The sequence below is a fragment of the Papaver somniferum genome, chromosome 8, assembly GCF_003573695.1.
Source record: "Papaver somniferum cultivar HN1 chromosome 8, ASM357369v1, whole genome shotgun sequence".
NCBI classification, from domain to species: Eukaryota; Viridiplantae; Streptophyta; class Magnoliopsida; order Ranunculales; family Papaveraceae; genus Papaver; species Papaver somniferum.
In genome coordinates this window covers 88,822,478-88,843,961 of record NC_039365.1, presented here as the reverse complement: position 1 = coordinate 88,843,961, position 21,484 = coordinate 88,822,478, and the positions used below count along the sequence as shown (strand labels likewise).

Here is a 21,484-nt window from a genome sequence, read left to right as displayed (position 1 = left end):
AAAAGAATATTTCCGATTGTATATAATCGGGAAAACAATTAAGTACCTAGCCACCGAATAACCAACATTCGGAAAATAAGATGGATCAATTCCTACCGAATATGCGTCATTTGGAGTTCAGTAACCTATAGCTTTTCTGGCCTGTATATTCGGTTCTAATATCAAAAGAATATTTCCGATTGTATATAATCGGAAAACAAAGTAAGTACTTAACCACCGAATAACCAACATTCGGGAAAAGAGATGGATAATTTCCTACCGAATATGCGTCATTTGGAGTTATGGATATGCATCATATGTATTGTCTACTGAATAACTATAGATTGAGTTATAGAGTTAAAGAAAAAACCTGCAATAGAGCCACATTCCCGGCAACTTGGCAGGTTCCTAGCCTCGAAGCCTTTCTCAACTCTTCCATCAAGAATGCTAGGCATGTCGTGCCCCAAGAATAGTCACCGACTTCATGGAGAGGATCCAAAAGTTGTATAAGGTTGGCGTCGATCCGGTTGCCAGAAGTATTGGGGAATATGACACATCCCAATACACAAAGGAGATATGCGGTGGCAGCGTGGTTCACTTGCTCATCAGTTAACGTTCCATTCTTTTCCTTCTCCAAGGTGCCTCGAAACATATTCATCAAAGCTGTAATGTTGATCTGTCTTGTTCTGTAACTTGCATGCCTCCTAAACTCTGCTGTTGTTGTCTCTTCATCCCAACCTAAGCACTTGTTAGTTAGAGAATAAAGTTGTGCCCAACTTAACTGCTTTGTGTAGTTAAACTTCACAGCTGTGCCTTGGTCGGGAAGGTTAAGAATCTGCACAACATCATCCGGGGTGATCGTCATCTCCCCAAACGGCATATGGAAAGTATCGGTCTCAGGATACATTCTATCCACGAACGCCGATATGGCCACACGATCATGTTCCAACAATGAACTAGGCGGCATTAGCTAACCCCGAGTTGGCAACAATTGTCTTGAACCTTTCACATTCACCGGATAAAGGCCACACAAGTATTTTTGTTGGTGCGACGGTAGGTTTGAGTAGACGGACCGCATCTTGATGATCCTATTAATACAAGTATTACGATATAACACATAGACAATACATTAATAAAAAATAGTAATTTTATTACCTCGGTTTCATATATTTCTCTGGCCCATGAGTCTTTGTATCCAAATAGAAATTTTCCTCCATCAGTTGGTAGTCCAAGGATTGTGCCTGCTGGAATACCCTTCTTCTTCAAGTGCTGAGGGACAAGATGTGATGCTTTCTTAGCAATATCCTTCCTTACAACATCTTTTCCTTTTTTGGCTTTTTGGGTACCACTTGGTTGTCCTTCTTCTTCTACTCTTGCCACTGGATCAAGTGGTTCAACACTTGGTCCTGCACTTTGTTGAGCGGCTTGTTCAACACTTGGTCGCACCCCTTGTTCACTGCCTTGTTGTTCAACAGTTGGTTGCACTCCTTGTTGACTGCTTTGTTCTTGTTCGCTTTGTTGAGCACCTGAATTATCTTTGGCACTCCTTTCCCTCCTAGCACTAGCTGTCACTTTCTTCCTCCCTTCTCGACTTTGTCTAAACAACAAAGAAAGGAACAATATTTACAAACTATACAATCGGAAGACAAAGTATGGAAATATAACCCGAATGTACACATTCGGACGTAAGAAGACACATATTGTTCCCGAATACAAAATAATCGGAAGCTAACTAAACATATTTGCAACCGAATATACATCAATTGGAGTTCAGAAGCTGTAAATTTTTCATCCTACACAATCGGAAGAAAAAGTGCACCTCTATAACCCGAATGTACAAATTCGGAAGTAAGAAGACACATATTTTTTCCGAATGAAAAACAATCAGAATATAACTAAACACGTTTACAACCGAATATTCATCAACTGGAGTTCAGAAACTCTAAAATTTTATCCTACACAATCGGAGGTATAAAACATTATATTGTCTTCCGAATAAATACTGGCCCCAAAATGGGATTTTTCCTATATCATAAATTTTGAGATTTTTTTCAATATATACATTCGGTAGTGAGTGTTCTTCCGAATACTTTGTGTCTACTTAAATATATTCGGTAGCCAAAAAATTCATTAAACTACCGATTATTAGCAGTTTGTATCCAGGAAGATATGGCCACCAATATTCGGCAGATAATCATCAAATCTTTCTCCCGAATACTGTCGATGTTCTTGAAAAATGAAGAACACGACTATATTCGGAAGTAAATGAGCATGCATATCGTCCGAATCTGGATAAATAACCGAAAACCCTAGAAATTTTTTTTCTCGATTCGACGAATTAAAGCGAAATAAACCCCAAAAATGATAGATTCTTACCTAATTGGGGCCATTTGAAGTTGACGAAGTGTTTGAGTCTCGGAATCGCCACCACCGACTACATTGCCGGGTACTTGTTCTTCGCGTTCTTCGCGTTCTTCTTCATTTGCAGCAAGAATTTCTTTATTTCTTGCTAAAATTCCAATATTTGGATCGATACCCCGAGCAACATTTTTGGTTCTAGGTCTGTGGGTTTCATTTCTCTTATCCATTGTTTTATAATCGAATCGACGATGTTTTGATTTTACGATTCGCGGCGATGTTTCGGTTGAACGAGGAAATTTTTTTTTTCTTCCACAATCGGAAGATAATATGAAACTGGAAGAAGAAGAGTTAAAATGAGTAGAATTGTTTTTGATTTGGTTTTTATACAGTTTTACCAGAAGGGCATTTATGTAACTTCAATATCATATAGGGTACCCCTTAACTAGAGTCTTTGGCTGGGTATAAATTGATGGCCCCTAAATCCTTTGGGATGGCCCCTAAAAACGCCAGGCAATAAAAATGTAAGAAAGTGGAAACAAAAGAAAACAATAAAACTAGTTTACTGTTTTTCCTCCAACCTTATTCGGAGTACTGCATTAGTCACTTTACTCATCTAAGGTTCATTTTGCAAAATTACTGCATGGGCAAATAACATAAAACAAATAGGTTTAACAAGAGACCCATAGCATAAATAAAAGCAGGCTTAACATTTCAAAGTGTACTAAGAAAAAGAATTCAAAATTCAAATACAATAGACCGAAAACGTAAAACTAAGGGCTATGAGAGTTGGTTCTTGAAGTTTTTGAGCTTCTTCTTCTGTTGAAGCATCGGCGAAGGTGGAGACAGGCATGTCATCAAAGGAACAAGGGAAAATATCGACGCTTTCATAGTTATCACTTATCATGAAAGTCTTATTGGCTCTTAGTGGTTGCCCTTCCAATTCAGAGCAAGAAACAGGTTTATAAGCCTTTTGGATGTTCCGTTTCTGAACACAAACAAGTCCCAATTACGTTAGAGATAATTAATAAGGAAGATAGCAAAAAAAAATTGGTACGGCTATAATTGCAGCTTTGGTATTTGGTCCATCGGTGAAAGGTTTGGCAAGGAAGACGTGATAAAAATTTGTTTAGTCTTCTTCTTTTACAGGCTTACAGCAACCCAACTTCGAAAGCTACAGTAATGAGAAGGGGCATCAACTATATGTATACACTCTTCATTCTGATCATTACTAGTTCGGATTTAGTTTCCTTTCGAGTCTGTGACTATTTCAAGTTCTAGTTAGATAACCAAAAGATCACCAATCTAAATCCATTCATCACAAAACAAGATAAAAACCATTTAGTGAAAAAAAATTAATTCTCCATTTCAAATTGAATAATAAAAGATCAATTAAACATCAAACCATCTAATAATAAAACGTGAAACTTAATATGCACATGACTATCATGAACATGATTGGAGAGGTTTAGAAAAACAATTCTGAGGTTTATGTTTTCTCTTCGCAGTTGATGGAAAGAAGAACAAGCAATGGGATAATATGATTTGGGTTGTTTTAAAAAGTGGGTTTTGTATAAGGATAGAGTTGTCCAACTCATAGTAAAGTTTTGAATCGGTAGTATTGGGTGGGGTGACTACGATTTTCCCACTCCCTTGATCCAAAGACTCCCACCTATAACAAAAGTGATGTCAACGAGACCTCCTATTCCCTCTCAAGCTGCATCTCAATTTGTGCAATGAAGGTCCAGTGTTGTTGCATCTCCGCCACCTCCACCTCCACCTCCACCATCTTCTCAACCTGAGGTCAGAGAAAGTAGGAAGCGAAAGAACACATCTTGGGTATGGGAGCATTTCACGAAGAGTGTTGATGACGATGGTATTAAATGGGGGAAGTGTAACTACTGTGAAGGTGGTAAATATAAGGCTGGTGGTAAGGAGTATGGAACATCAAATTTGAACTATCATTTGACTAAGTGTCAAAAGTATTTGAAACACTAGAATATGCACAGTTGGAACAACACTCTCTCGGTCAACCTAGCAATATGAGAGATGAGCAGCAAACAGCTGGGGTTACGTTCTGTCAAGATGCATGTAGGAGAGCCTTGATAAAGTTCATTATCACAGATGAACAGTCTTTCGGAATGGTTGAAGGAGAAGGATTTATAGCATTTTGTAGATATCTTGAGCGGAGGTTCAAGCTTCCATCACGGATGACCGCCTATCATGATATCTGCAGACTGTTTGCGAATGAAAAAACCAATGTGGTGAATTATTTCAAGATGAACAAGGTTAGAGTTTGTCTCACAACCGATACCTGGACATCCATTCAGAACTACAACTACATGGTAGTTACTGCTCACTTTATCGATGACAACTAGAAGTTACACAAAAGAATCATATGTTTCTGTCAAATCATTAGTCATGGAGGCGAGCATATTGGAAGAGCATTGGAGAAATGTTTGATAGAGTGGGGTCTTGAGAGAGTGTTCACCATCACTCTCGATAATGCATCTGCAAATAAAAAAGCAATTGAATATGTCACAAAGAAAGTTATAAGTTGGGGATCGTCAATTGTTGGAGGTAAACATTTACATGTTAGGTGTGCTGCCCACGTATTAGATTTAGTTGTTAAGGATGGGTTGAAGAAGTATCATACTTCAGTGGGAAGAATCAGGTTAGTGGTTAAATACGTCACGACCTCTCCTGCTATAATGAAGAAGTTCTTAGATGCCTTATTTCTTGAAAGAATGGAATATAGAAAGGGATTAGTATTGGATGTGAAAACAAGATGAAACTCCATTTACTTGATGTTGGATGCAGCGGAGAAATATGAAAATGTCTTTATAAGGCTAGGACGGTCAGATAAATCATTTCGTGAGAGGTTTATCTTTGATATTCCCGATGAACCAGTAATGGGTGATAATGTTGATGATATTGACAGTACAGATATTCCTGATGAATTAGAATCTAGTTCTTCTGATTCTGATGCTCCTGAAGAACCCTTATCTGGTCGAAGAAAAGCCAAGAAGAAAAATCCTCGCGTGCATGCTCCTGAAAAGTATGACTTGGCTAATGCTCGAGTCCTAGTTCAGTTTCTACAGGTATTTTAAATCTCATTCTCTTTAACTATCAGCATGATTATAAATATTTAAGATTGTAGCCATAAACTTGGGAAAATCAGTTGGTTCTCAGTAGTCAAGAGCATACTTGTACATATTTTTTTTGACATGTATTAATCATTGTAGTACCATGCTTAGAGACAATAAAACCTAGCATGTAATGTACTGATGCCAAAATGAAGTGTCTGACAGGGACTGTAAGACAGAAGTCACCTTAGAACAACTTCTAAACTTACTATCTCTAAAAATCGAGAAACTTTTGTTCTCCTGTAGGTTACATTCACCAACAAACATAATGTATTTAACTAATTACAAAGAAACCTCTGGAGTAGTAACGGCTCATAAAAGATAGTTATTCTCTATGAATATATGTTCTGTAATCAGTTGGGTCTCCATTTTTTTTGACATATGAAGTCTCAGACAGAGCATACTTGTACATATTTTGTTTGACATGTATTAATCATTGTAGTACCATGCTTAGAGACAATAAATTTATCAATTTATCTTGAAAAGATGTTGTTTGAGATAACAATAAATTTATCAATTTATCTTGACATGTATTAATCTGTATATGAAGTTTCTATGCTTACTTAGATAACAATTAAAATTGTTTCTACAGGTATTTTTTGAAGCCACTGTTGAGTTTTCTGGTTCTACATATGTTACTTCGCATACATTTTTGGAGGAAATTTGTGATGTACGTGGAGAGTTAAATGAATGGAAAAAAACTCATTATGATCCTCACTTAAGCCATATGGGTGAGAAGATGTTACTTAAATACAAAAAGTATTGGGGTGAGTATAAAAACATGAATCCTTTATTGTTTATTGTGGTGCTTCTTGATCCAAGAGAAAAAGAACGTGGACTGCAAGTAATACTAGAAGACTTGATTATGCATGATATTCCTTGGATGAAACAAAGATTGGTAAAAAATTGGTTAGATAAAGTGAAAGAGGATTTTAATAAGTTATTTACAGCTTATAAGACAGAATATACAGGTGTAGGAAGTGTGTTAGCCTCGTCAGAGTCCGTAGGTGATACTGGTGGTAGTCCTAGTCAAGATAGTTCGAGTTCTAGTTTTACGTTACATAGAAAGAGAAGACATAAGTCCCATAGAGAAGATCGTAAAACCCATTTGTCTATAATGGAGGATGTTGACAAATCAGAGGTGGAAAGATAATTATCGGAGAAGATTTACTCACCAACAAAAGACAACAAAGAAGGTTCAAAGTTTGATATACTGACTTTGTGAAAAAGCAATGATGCAAGGTTTGATATTCTGTCACTTATAGCAAGAAACGTACTTGTTATTCATGTATCTTCAGTTGCAAGTGAATCCGCTTTCAGTACTGGAAAGCGAATACTTGGTCATTTTCGAAGTTCTTTAAGACCCCGAACTGTGGAAGCATTGATTCTCCAACAAAACTGGTTGAGGACACCAATTGATATGGATCCATCTACATTTGGAGCTGAAGAGAAGGAGGATGATGTCTTAGAGTCAGGTATGGAACTTGCTGCTATTGAATTTTACATGGATCCTTCTAACTCATTATACACTATACTTCTGCTACCTACTCGGTGCATTGAGATTTTTATGTTGATTGTCTTTATCTGTTGTTTTGCAGATTTATTTGGTGATCTTAGTACTTATTCCATCATCGTAGACGATGATTGAAGAATAATGTCATATGAAGAGCTTTTGGTGATGATACTAATGTTTTTACAAGACCCTACCATCAGTTTTTTATCCAACTCTTGTTCATATTATCGTTAATTCTCTGTTGGTTACTGTTGAAAAGAGAATTATTCTTTTGGTGCTCAGCTTGTGCCATGCAGAAGCTATTTCTAAATTTTGATAGAGATATTAGGCTGGTTTATGGTATTGTTATCTGCATTTGGTAGCTTTTGTTTTTCCCTGTCATTGTCATATCTATCCTAGTCTTTTATGTCTGCAGGGGAATCATATTGCCAGTCATATCATTTTATTTGGCCTTTTTGTTTCCTTCTGCATCATCTTCTTTGTTTTCTAATCTATCCATCTAATACTCAAAAGTGTTTTCCAATTGGTTATAGTGTTGGAAGGAGGGTAGACTGGTCCATTTCCCCTTCCCTTGCATCGATGAATGACTTCCCCGTTAATGCCTGTTTTGACTGTCAGACTCCCCCCCTCCCCCTCAAAAAAAAAAGTGGTTATACCCGCCACCCGACCCGACCCGTTATTAAATGGGTAGGGTAGGATCTTACCCGCTTAATGACGGGTAGGGTGGCGGGTAAAAAATTTCTTATCCGCCCTACCCACCATACCCATTGTGCAGCTCTAGCCACACCCATTAATAGGGATTTTATTATTGACTTCTGATTATAATTCAACAATTACCGACTTAGCTCAGTGGTAGAGCGCATGACTTTTAATCTCGTGGTCAAGGGTTCGATCCCCTTTTTTTTTTTGCATTTTAAGGTACGAAAAGATCGGCATTGGACAAATCACAAGGAACAAATGCACTACCAGAAATTCAAGAAATTCGATATCATTCCAAACGACCATACAGTGACGGAGTTAGAAATTTATGTCTGGGTGGGCTATTTTTTTTCATGTATTCTAGATTTCATTCATCTCAAATTCGATAAAAATAATACAGCAAAATATCTAAAATGAACATTTCTGCAAATACGTTGTCTTTCTCTTTGAAGCACAAAACTTTGAATCAAATTTGTGTTATACCTTGTGCATCAGATACGCAAAACATAACCATAAATTAGGGTATTGGAAGTCATTACTTTGATTTAATAAGACGGCCGAAGGCCGCGAAAACACTAAAATAATTATTTCTTAGTAATTTATTTTAAATATATGCTCTTTTTTTCTTCTTTTTTGTTCATGCAAACAAATTGTTAAACCAAAATATATTTTAAACGTGTGCATATAAACATGATAAGTTTTAACATTTGTTTTGTGGTTATCCCCAACTATAGAACATTTTAAGATTTACATTTTTTATATCTGTCCTCATAACGACACACAGCATTTTGAGTTTTGAATTACATACAAGCAATGCAAACTAATTTTTTAGATGCATGCGTACATGTAAATGTGTCCTCACTCTCTCTTCATACCATTTAATGGTAAACTATACTATATCATTAGATCTTAGTTTATCAAACTATGCATATGTTACAGGGCGTTGGATTATCTTTATACGTCAAGTTTGATTAATGGGCTATCCTAATTTTTACCTGGGCTTTTCATTTCTTCCTAAGAAGTTGCTAAGGTGAAAATTAGCTTTTACTGATTTTGGGGTGGGCTGCAGCCCAGGTGAGCCACCCACCTCCGTCACTGCGATCATACTTCTATTTATGATCATCGTTTATCACGAAATAATCAAACACCGTTTAGCCCCGAAACAGCTTCTTTAATAAAGAAAGAGTGGAAGAGAGTGGAAAAAAGCCTTCCCGATTCGATCTATGTCAGGGCATATGAAGGAAGAATCGATCTACTTAGAGCTGTAGTCGTTGGACAACCAGGTACACCTTATTACCAAGGTTTATTCTTTTATGATATTCAACTCACTTTGGGTTACCCAAATTCACCTCCAAAAATCGTTTCTCTTCTCACCGAAGGTAACCTGTTAAAACCTAGTAATGATATGATTTTCTATAGACCTGAACGGAGCAACAATAAGGATTTTAGGATACTAAAAGTATTACTAACGATTCATGAACATGTAGTTACTACCGATTCTTACTTTAACTACAAACTCGCGAAACCCAGTCATGATCCATCCAATTATTATTTGATTACCCACTGGGGCATGTGGCAGGAGAAGAAGTTTCTAAGTTACGATCAAGAAATGTTTCTTTTAAATTGTAAAACCATGTTGGGTGTTCTTGATAAGCCATATAAACATTTTGAAGAATTTGTTGGTCAACATTTTCGTGACCATGCAAAAAGTATATTGATTACTGCTCAGGGTTATATTGACGATGAAGGTCGATCGAGGGTTTCTAAGTTTGTTGATGACGATCATATCATACAAATTGTTAAGCCTAGAATCAAAGATGAACTGGAAGAATATCGAAAATCCATGAGCATTACTTATGTGAAGCTTATAAAGACATTTATAAAGAATGGGTCTCCTGATTATTTAGAGTGTTACTACAATTTGAATGATGATATCCATGATAATATCCAAGAAGATGGTGGTGCAAAAAAGAAGACATGCGATCCGTTCAAACTTTTGATTATAATTGTGGGAGCGACATATTCTATTTGCGTACTTTTGGCTCGTTTGGTATCACAAAATCCTGGTTTGTTAAGCTAGTTAGTGTGATAGTGACAATATAGAATTTTTCAAAAGATCGGTATAGTGACTTTTATTTTTATTTTATTGATGGTATGACTGTTAATCTTCATGATAATATTGTTCTTTTTCTTTTAACAGTGCATCTCAACAGGTTTTGATATAAACGTGTGAACGACTTTTTTTTTTTTTTTTAAAGGGAAAAGGAGCTCAACAGAACTCCACTTTATTGAGGGACCTCAAGAATAGAGGTTTGAAAGGATACATAAAGGTGGAGAATCTGCATTCCACCACATATTTACATTCTCATGCATAACATGATGGCATAACACATGAGCCATATTGTTTGCATTTTCAGGAATAGAGACAAAAGAAACATTGCTAAAAGATAATGCCATATTCCTAACTTCTAAAATTGTAGATCTGTACTCCAAGGAATTTGCGAAACTTCACCAAGGACATCAGAAGTAACATTCGTGGCATCCCCTTCTATGATAATTTCTTCCAGACCCAATATTTCCCCTAACTCCAATCCTAGTTTACAAGCCAAAGATTCTGCTAATAAGGATGAAGTAGAATCGAAAGTACTGGTACCACAACCAAGGAAAGTTCCATTATGGTCTCTTGCAACAACTCCCGCGACTCCGTTGTTTGGAATAAAAGCAGCATCAACATTGATATTGACAAAAGGAATAGGAGGAGGTGACCGATGAAGATCGAGTATCCTGAGAATTAGAAATATCGTCTGGAACTCCTTGAAAATACAAATTGAAATCATGTGTTGCATTTTTGATTATGAGATATTCTGAGAAGTTCGCATGAGAAAACACCATGTCGTTTCTCATCTTCCATAGGTTCCAGATAGGGCTGGCAACGGATAACCGATATCCGATATCCATTTCCGAAATCCGACATCCTATAGAATTTAATCCGACATATCGGATATCGGATATCGGAATCCGATATTCTATCGAATATTTCCTCTTAACGATAACGGTATCGGAATAGGCTGCTTCCGTTAGGTTAATATCCGATATCCGATAATCTAGGGGTTTACTTGTAATTTCCTACCCCTAGGTATTATCTATCAACTGTCGGAGAACCTAATCTTCTCTATTCTCTAGTCTCTCTAAGCGTTTTTCACCCCAACACAGAAGACTTAGAGAAGAGATTCGAGAAGTTTGAGAAGATTGATAGAGAGGAACTGAGTGACCGAGTGAACTACATCTATTTTATGAAGAGTGTGATGATCAGAGACTCTCAGAGAAGTAAGTCATGAACCTAATCTATTGTTTCAAAGTCAGGTTTCATTTCCCCCCTAAATCGATTGCATATTTTGATGTTTAATTTTGATGTTCTTCTAATCTAATCGAAACCCTAAGGAAGTCATGAATGTTTCTATGTTTAATTTTGAGATTCTGAAAATCATTTTTTTCCAGAGAAAATTAGGGTTACTAATGCATTTAAAAAATTATCAAGTTTTGAAGTTTATAAAGATTATAGGAAATTGGTTTCCGAATTCACTAAAGCTGGTTTGTATGAGAAAAATGGTCACGGGGTTGCAATTTCTGTGATTGTTATTGTGGTTTTGTTGTTTCTAAGTATTTATGGTATTTTAATGTCTGATAAATTTTGATGATGTCTATCATGATTTTGTTATCTTTGCGATGTAGTGTTTGATAAAATTGCTCACCCGAATGTGAAAATATTTAGTGAATTAGTCTTTGAGACGCATATGTACCTAACATGATACTATTTTTCTAGTTGCAGAAGCATAGTCCTGGAAGACAATGAGACGTTCAAGAGATTTAAAAGGTATCTCTCTTTGTCAATCCTGCTGAATTGTTGTTTGGTTTTGTTGTAGTCGTTGTCGTATCATTCATTGCATTGGTGGAGATATTATTTTGTTTAGTATGTCATGTATGCATGTTTTTAGCGATGTGAGGCCTAAATAGCTAGTTGTAACTTATCTACTTATCTTATTTTATAAAATTAGTTCTGCAGTTCTGCTTTTCTGCTTTGGGTGTCTCTGCATACTATCCAAAGCTATTCTGCTTTGAATTGGTCCCTTTTCTGTCATTGAGTTCAGGATTCACCTGATTCAGAACTCAATCTTTAAAAGTTATTCTACAAAATCTATCTTTTATATTGTGGTTGGTTAGACTCGGTAATAGTTGGTTAAGGAAATTTTGTGAACATTCTTATCAGTATTTGGTGAAGTTATATCCCAGTGTTATTTAATTGGTACTTGTTTAAGCTCATTTTATAAACTGGTACTTGTTTCTTATCTGTGCATTCAATTTCTGTACAATTATCTAGATTGTGTGTCTGTTCATTGTCTGGTTGATATTTGAGAATTTTAGCAAACTGAATTCCAATGGCTCGGCTTAGTTTCCACTAGTGCATTGTGGCCTGTCTTGAACTTAGAATTCTGAAGTTATATCTGGTTGTTTAAGTTGTTTGTACGTGACAAGTCTAGAACTCCTCTTGTTGTGTACAGTCAATCTCAGCTATATTTTGAACAGTAGTAGCAGTGTCAGTGTCGTTGTGAGTGTTTGTAAGAGGGTAAGAAGAGTAAATCATTAACATGAGTCTGCAGTTAGCCATCATTCTTGCTTCTGATAAGTAGTTCTCTTGCTCAATTATTGGATCTTTCAGTCATGAAATTCTTGAGGGCTAGAGACATTGTTCATTGGATAATGGATATAATGAATATGTCTTTATGGTTTTCATAGTGATATTTGGTATAATTTAGTAATGATAGTGCAGTTGATGGCTAATAGCTTAGTGATTGATGCTACTGCTGTCTTATATACCCTGCCATATGTTAAAACAATTATCTTCAGTTTGCAGAAAACAGATGGAAAGAGTTAATTTGATAAGTATGTATCTCAGATAAATATTTGATAAGCATTGCTATGCTTAAGTGATTGGCTGCCAGACTTCTTTGATACATGTAAATATTTGTTTCTTTTCCTTTGCTTTTTTAGGTACCAAAATCTTATCTATTGTAAACTTCATTAGTACTATATGACCAGTTTTATGAGTTCTCTTGTGCACTCAAGGGTATCAATCTGACAGATTATTAACCTTGTTAGGTCTTCTGTGCACTGACCATGATGATATTAACCTAGGTCCACTGCATCTCTTAGAACAGAACCACAATTATATTGTACTGCTCTCTGAAACCAGGTCTTGACAGATGAATAAATCAATTGTACTGCTCTCTGAAACCAGGTTTTTGTGAATGCATATATGGAAGTCGTCGACTGAAGTTGATGCAACATGCAACCAGCAAAGAAGATCCAGCCTGTTTGAGTGTAGTTTGTTTTTGTTTGTAGTTGCAGATTCTTTTATTTGTTTTTTCATGTGTGATGTGACTGAGGTGTTTGTGTGGTTTGCTTTTCTTACACTGAACAAAAAAGACTCTATTAAGAAACTTAAAAATCTTAAATTTTCAGCATTTGTTTCTGTGGGAACAAAATCGGATTTTAACGAATAAAAATCCGATAGCTTAACCTTAACCTTATCGAATTGCATTTTTTGATATCCGCCGGATGTTATCGGATATCGGATATCCGATAACCCTTAACCTTAACCTTATCGGTTTGTCAAATATCCGACGGATATTTATCCATTGACAGCCCTAGTTCCAGATAACGCACATCTTCATTATAAACGAATTGTTTATATTAGTTTCCATCCATTCTTCTAATAGCTGTTGAACATTTTGCACTGGAGAAGCGTAGTTGCAATCCAAGTTTTCTCTACTGAAAACTTGTTTAGCTCTCAAACAATAAAGAAGGAGATGTGTAGTGGATTCTTCCTCAAGGCCACAAAAGGAACAACTAGTTTCAAATGATGAAACATACCTGCCGATATTCCCTTTAACTGCAATACCATTATGAATTACCTTCCAAACAAAGATCTGGATTTTCGGTTGAAGGTTGTTGAAAGACCAAAATTTCTTCCATGGAAACGAGCTTATGGCTGATGATGAAGGTGAGTTGTTTGCTAGAAGACAGTAGCAAGACTTGGTAGAGAATTTTCCCGATGGAGTACATGACCAGATTAGAGTATCTGTTGAAGTCGCTTCAGAACTGAGATATATGGAAGTGATACACTGAACAATATCTGGAGGAAATAATTCATTCAGCAGATCTACATTCCACGACCTAGTATTTGGAATTATTAGGTCAGAAACCCTAGTTGCATTGTTTGTCGAAGATACATGCCTGCTAATAAGATGGTCCATATTCTGTTGGAGACACGGATCATTCCATATATGTATCGAATTCCCATTGTTTACTTGCCAGAAGATTTTATTCTCCAGAATATGACGGACCTCGAGCATACTGCTCCAAGTTGCAGAACATTTGTCAGGTTTCTATGCTAGCCAGAAAGAATTTCCTTCTACATATTTTGTCGATAGTAACTGCATCCACATTGCCTCCTCGTCTTCTAGAAATCTCCAAACCAACTTACATATCAAAGCTATATTCATCATTTGTATGTTTTTGATTTCCAAGCCACCAAATTATTTTCTTAACTCCATCTTAGCCCAGTTTATAAAATGTAACTTCCGTTCCTCCGTTGAGTGACCCCACCAGAAGCATCATTGAACCTTTTCGATTTCCTGTATAACACCCTTAGGCAGTAAACAAAAACCCATGAAATATACTAGAATGGAAGCAATAGTTGATTTAGATAAAACGGTTCTCCCTGCAGAATTAACGAAGTGAATTCTCCATCCTGGTAACCTAGAAGTGATCTTATTCAATAGAAAAACAAAACTTGAGATTCTATAATCCTATTTTAGGGGATATATGCCTAGATATTTGTCTTCACAAGTCATCAGTCTGATACCAAGATCTTGAATTGTCACTTGTTTCATCCAATCTGGAATGCCTCTACTGAGGTGGATCGATGATTTGTCATAATTAATTTGCTGCCATGACAAGTCTGCATATTCTTTGAGAAGTTTCTTCAAATTCTGGACATTCACTCTTGTATTTTTTCCAAAGAAAAATAGAACATCGGCGAGCATGAGATGAGATATTGTAGGTGCACGACTATTAATTTTGAACCCCTGAAATATACCCTGATGTTCAAACTGCTGCATAAGCATGGATAACCCTTGTGAACAGATTATGAATAGAGTTTGAGACGAGGGACATCCCTGTCGAATGCCTCATTCACTACAGAAGTTTCCTTTAGGTGATCCATTAATATTGATTGAGAAAGTTGATGTTGTGACACACTCCATGATCAAACTGTGAGCAAGTGCTGACACACCCATAATACTTAACATATCACCTAAAAATTTCCAATTAACCCTATCATATGCCTTAGCCATGTCCACTTGTAAAGCAAAATGGTCATTCACTGCTCTAGAATTGTTCATTCAATGAAGTAATTCTTTTGCAATGATGATGTTGTCTATAATTTGACGCCCAGGAACAAAAGAATTTTGTGACCAACAAATAAAATCTTCTAAATAGGGTTTGATCCTATCTGATAAAATTTTTGCTACCACCTTGTACAAAACGCTACATAGTGATATTGGACGAAAATCAGAAGGAGATGCAGGGTTCCTTATCTTCGGAATCAGGGTTATATTAGTGTGATTCAATAACGCCAGAAAAGAAGAAGATTGAAATATCTGTTGGACCAACCTGAAAACGTCGGAGGCTACTGTATCCCAGCAATTTTTGTAAAACACAGGAGAAAATCCATCCGGACCCGGAGAAGTATAAGACCCCATGTTGTTGATCACAGCTTTGATTTCTTCCATATTTGGGACTCTGCATAAAGCTTCATTATCCATTTCAAAGGACGATTGTGGTTGAAACAAAAATTGAGGAGTGTCTTGCAATTCTGGTTGGTGAAAGAGAGTCTGAAAATGATGAATAAGCACGTGAGTAATTTCTTCTTGATCTGAAATCCAACCTTGATTATCAACCAACAGATGGCTAATAGTATTCTTGTGTCTTCTTTGTTGGATAGATAAATGAAACAGTCATGTGTTAGGATCGCCATTTTTCGCCCATTGTTGTTTCATACGTTGGTCCCAATATGTAGCCTCCATGATAAGATATTCATTCAGTTCTGCCATGACTAGTTTCTCTCTTTGAATGTTAGCAGCAGTGGGTCTCCATCCTTGGATTCTCAGTAATTTAGATTTAAGAATCGTTATTTTGTATTTGATGCAACCAATTCTTCCTTTACTCCATGCTTGACGAAAAGACCCCAGCTTCCTTAACTTAGACTGAATACTTTCATTCTCATCTTCTGACCAACATTCTCGAACTTTATCCATGAATTCAGGGTGCGCTAGCCATAAAGCCTCAAAATTGTACTCGGGTGGAGAAGTAGCCACATGTCTGCAGGTGTTTAGGAGGATTGGAGAGTGATCACTTGCAATTCTTGGAAGATGCAACACAGCAGCATTATGAAAAGCAATGCACCATTCTGGATTTTCCATGACTCTATCCAAACGTTGTCTAATCAACCTTTCTATTGAACGATTATTTGTCCAAGTTTACGTCGGACCCTTGTAGACCATATCAATAAGGTGATTCTATTAGATGAAGTTGTTAAAGTATGAAATATTTGAGTTTAACACCGGTAAAACTCCAAATTTTTCATTGTTAGAGCGTATGACATTAAAGTCTCCAATAAAACATTTACAACCATGGAAATTTTGAACATAACTAGTCATATTTTCCCATAATCTTGTTCTATGGAAAGTTACAGGTGGACCATAAACACAAAAAAGGTGCCATGGAATGTTAATATCTTCCTGAGAGACTCTAACATGAATTAAATTAAGAGACTGAGATATGATCTCCAGATGAACATCTTCCTTCCATAGGAGCCACAAACCTCCACTTCTTCCCACAGATGAGACAATACATGAGTTTGGAAATCCAAATTGGTTAATCCTTGTGGCAGACATATTTTCTGACATATTTGTTTCAGATAAAAATATGATAGATGGATTGGTACCTCTGAGGAAATTCTTCAGAGCGCGAATTGTTGGAGGATTCCCCAACCCCCAACAATTCCAAGAAAAAATTAACATTTATCTTGCGGCTGTTTAGGATTTGCCGCCTGACCATCAACAAAAGAACCCCCAGAAACCAATTTCCTTTGGGCTTTTGGATGTGGAGAGTTATTTTGAACATAATTTTCATCTTGTCTTCTCTTGGGAGTTTTTACTTCAGTAGAGTGATGCACTTTTGATGCAGGATTTGTTGCAACTTTCCTTCATTTATCAGTACCAAGAACTCTTGTGTCTGCATTTAGAGAAGATCTATGAACTGTGGGGATTGACATACCAGCACCAGAGATTTATCCTTGAGTATCCCTCAACAACATCTGATTCCCTGAACCTTCACCTTGATAGCTCATCGTAGTCCTTCTACTTCGTTCTGCTCCATATCCATATGGGAATACTAGAATTAGATTTAGACAATCTGGGTTTTCGGTGACAGACAATATAACTTACGGATTAAAGTTTGGTGGCCATTGATTCTCTACTCTTGCAGGATTACCGGTTGACGATTCTACCAAGTGCATATGCTGTTTTCCCTTATTTCGGATAGTAGAACAATTATCTGCAATATTGGATGGAAAATCTGTATATGATGGTCTCCGCTCGAAGTTTAAGAATTCCATTGATCTTCCTCAACCCTGAAATTATCTGGGATGACGATTTCTGATCTTAGCCTTGTAGAATGCAAGTTTCCCATAGCAGACATACTCTCAGAACTTTGTTGGTTTACAACTTGAAAATAAAGTGATGGTGGAGATATTGTAGGGATTGCAGTAGAGTTTGTTGATGTGAAATTGGACCTTGGAGCCGTATTGGTAACCTCATTAGCCACATAGATATTCTTGAAGCTTGGAATTTCAACAATCTTTGCCTTGTAGGAAGCATTTATTGATGGCGAGAAATCAGGCTGTATCATTTCCATAGCTTGATCATGCAATGATTCTGGATAGTTGGCAAAGATGTGATATTTGAGAATGCAGACCTTTGGACAAACTTTCATTGAATTGCCTATGCGACCACAAAATAAACAGAATTTGGGTAATCTGTCATATTTGATAGTGACCACATATTCAGGGTTGTTTGGTAATGGAAAAGCCAAAGCCTGTGGAAGAGGATTATTGATGTTGATATGAGTTTTTGTTCTCGCAAATTTCCCCCAAGTAGTGGCTTCATAGCTTCGAATAGGTCTGGTTGTTCCTAGTTGAGAGATGTATTCAAAAGCGAATAATGAAGATAAGTTTTCAACAGGAAGACTATGAATTTGAAGTCCAAATTCCACAGTTTCGAATTTATAATCTGATGATAGTTTTCCTGGTAAACATCTTTCCAGAGCGTATAGTTCTTATATGATAATCCATGGAGTCTCCTCTAAGATCATAACAACATCTGCTTGAGATTCAAATTTGATTAAGAAAGATTTGTTTGTAAAAATTGATACATAATATGGATGGTTTGTTTTCCAGAAATTTTGTAGAATTTCTCTAATAGTGTTGATTGGTGGAGGGTTTTTCTTGATGATCTTTAGGACTAGGCAATTATGATGATTGATTTTTGCATCAGGAAAATTTGTGTTTAGGTTTATGGTAGAAGATGATTTTTCCTGAGATAAAAGATTGGAGAAGTGTTGAAGAAAATCACCCTCAGCATTGTATTGATCATAATACATTCTGATAGCAGATTTGTTGGATGAAGAGAATAAGTGCCTAAAAAGGCAATAAAAAGGGTTTGAATAAAACCGATAGGAAGCAGTTATTAAGTAGTTTTTAGCAATTACAAATCAAAGTGATTCCTGTAACTGTAAGTAATGGGTTGGGAAGGAAGGTATTCTTGACACGATGGAGATCATGGAGAAAGTGGGATTGTATGAATGACTATAACACTGATTTCCTGGGAGGGAAATCAGGTTAGTAGATGAACTGTCGTGGGTTTAAAGTTCCATGAACTCCTTTTTATTCAATTAGGAAAGGTTTGGGACTCTCGAAAATTAATTAACGAATATAATAATGGTAATGATTACACCCAATGATTAGAAGTTAAAGAGTTGTAATAGAATCAGTGATGTATTACAAAAGATAATGATAACCTTTAAGATTAAATCATTAAGGATTCGACAAAAAACGATGAAGAAAGTTGCAGAGGTAAAGAGAGAAAGATAGTTGCAGAGGTAAAGAGAGAAAGAAAGTTGCAGAAAGATCACAAAATGAAAAATTACTTGTTGATCTTGAACGTGTGAACGCATTATTATTTCAGAAAATGACATTTGGCCAGTACAATGGTAAGCTATTTCGCTTAGTCATAATTGTATCTAAATCAACTACAATGGTATTTTTTGTTGCTTAAATATAATGAAAAATTCTTTAACTACACTTTAAAGTTGATCAGATCTGATGCATGTGGTAGCTCAGCAAAATCAAAAGAAATCATTGTTTCCGTTGAAAAATCAGAATGTGTGCTCGGATTTTCACGGGTCTTTATTTATTTTTTTTGAAACTAGGCATAGGCCCGTCCTGCCCTCTGACAGCGTAGACACCGGCTTACTCCCCACTGAGCAAACTCGGTCCCCTTCCCGCATTAGTAAGTTAATAATAATTACACGAGATCTCCAATGTTTGAGCGGAGACTCGAACTGCTGACCTCCTACTTGAGAATCATACTCCTAATCAACTGAGCTACCCCAGATGGTTCACGGGTCTTTATCTTAGCCGGATTTTCTCGGGAGATTTTGTTTTCGCCTGCCTGAAAAGTACAAGGTTTCAGTTTTAAGTTTAATTACTGCAAAGCCTCGAGCCTTCTTTCTTTCTTTTGTTTTTTAGGATACCAGTATCATTTACAAACCTGGAAACTACAAAGCCTTTAAATTTAACTTTTGAGTTACATCTTATGAAACCTTCTGGGCAAAGTTTTCTTGCCCAATTATGTTTAAATATACCTCTAAAGTCACCCATAACTAACAGAACTGGGTGAGCATTTGTGATTTAATCCGGCCATCTGTTTTTTGTACCAGTGGATGTCTGATCCTTATATTAATGGATTGGTAATGAGTGATTTTTATGGGGCTATGTAGAAAATCTAATATCAAAGACTTAATAAAAACAGAACAAGATACTCTAAAATACTTCTCTCAATTGATATCTTTCGACTCATGTCTCAACAACCTATTTATATGATTAACAAACTTGACTCTCAAGTAATAAACACTTTCCTAACATAATCAAACTCTAACAAGACTCTTCTAGAAAACTCCTACGTAAACAAACTCTTAAAACTAGTAATACTTTCAACCCAAGCAAACTTCTAAACATTGTACCACCGTGTCAACAATACTTGTTGATCCATTCACATCATATTAACTGTACCAGTTGATTCAACCAATTCTGTCAGCTCTCATAGTTGATCCATACTATTGTATCAATAACACTTGTTGATCCCTTATGTCTTCTTCATAGTATCTTGGTTTATTCTTCAACATCCTCCCTTAAACCAAGATACTCTTTGCTAATCATTCCCAATTTTCCACGCAAGTACAAAAAAGTGTTAGATTTCAAAGACTTGGTGAAAATACCATCCACTTTCTCTTCACTCTCAACAAACTCCGCAGCTATCTCCTTATTATTTACAAGCTCTCTGATGTAATGCTATTTGATATCAATGTGCTTACTTCTTCCATGAAGCACATGATTCTTAGTTAATGAAATTGTAGACTTGTTATCATAAACTATTGTTGTAGGTGTCTTCTGTTCTTGAAATAATGCCTTCAACATCATTCTCAGCTACACAGCTTGTGTAGCACAGTTAGTAGCATCTATATATCCATTTTCTGTTGTAGACAGAGCAACAACTTGTTGCTTGTTTGATGACCAGGAGAAAAAACCAGTTCCTAACTGAAATCCATAACCTGATGTGATGTTTCTTCCTTCTGTATCACCAGCCCAATAACTATCAGTAAATCCAACTAATTTTGGATCTTCTGAAACATTATAGAGAATTCCCAAACTAGTTGGTCCTCTAACATATCTCAGAATACGTTTTGCAGCTTGTAAATGTGATTGTCTGGGTTCTTCCATAAATCTACTTACCAAACCAAATGCATACACAATGTCAGGTCTTGTAGCAGTCAGATATCTAAGACATCCAACAAGACCTTTAAAGTCTTTTGAATTCACAAGTTCTCCTGACCCTTCTCTTGTCAACTTCAATCTCTCATCTACTGGTGTTAAGATTGGATCGCAATTATCCATCTTGAAACGTTTTAGTATACCTTCTGCATATCTTTACTGATTGATAAAAATTCCTCTTTCAGTTTGTTGTACTTTTATGCCAAGAAAATATGACATTAAACCAAGATCTGTCATCTCAAACTCCTTCACCATATCCTCTCTGAATTCATTGATCATCTCAAAACTATTTCCAGTGAAAATAAAATCATCTACATACAAACATACTATAATATGATTGCCAAGAGTATCATCTTTCAAATATAAAGTATGCTCATGTGGACATCTTTTAAATCCTTTCTTAATGAAATAAGAATATATTCTTGTATACCAAGCTCTTGGTGCTTGATTCAAACCATACAGGGCTTTGTTTAGCTTGTATACTTCATTATCCTTCCCCTCAATAATGTAACCTGCTGGTTGTTCTACATAAACTTCTTCTTCCAAAACTCCATTCAA

General features: G+C 36.2%; 2 protein-coding genes across 2 annotated transcripts; both read right to left on the bottom strand.

Annotated features, from left to right (window-relative positions):
* Positions 1-15,773: 15,773 nt before the first annotated feature.
* LOC113305754 lies at positions 15,774-16,238 on the bottom strand. Its single transcript, XM_026554758.1, has one exon. It carries the CDS (start codon positions 16,236-16,238, stop codon positions 15,774-15,776), a length of 465 nt encoding a protein of 154 aa, XP_026410543.1.
* Positions 16,239-20,581: 4,343 nt separating this feature from the next.
* On the bottom strand, positions 20,582-21,049 carry LOC113305753 (uncharacterized mitochondrial protein AtMg00810-like). The gene has a single exon (XM_026554757.1). It carries the CDS (start codon positions 21,047-21,049, stop codon positions 20,582-20,584), a length of 468 nt encoding a protein of 155 aa, XP_026410542.1.
* Positions 21,050-21,484: the final 435 nt, after the last annotated feature.

Bases quoted from the DNA above. Each gene is read 5' to 3' on its own strand.
- LOC113305753 (XM_026554757.1), bottom strand. From the start codon at position 21,049: ATGGATAATTGCGATCCAATCTTAACACCAGTAGATGAGAGATTGAAG.
- LOC113305754 (XM_026554758.1), bottom strand. From the start codon at position 16,238: ATGGAAAATCCAGAATGGTGCATTGCTTTTCATAATGCTGCTGTGTTG.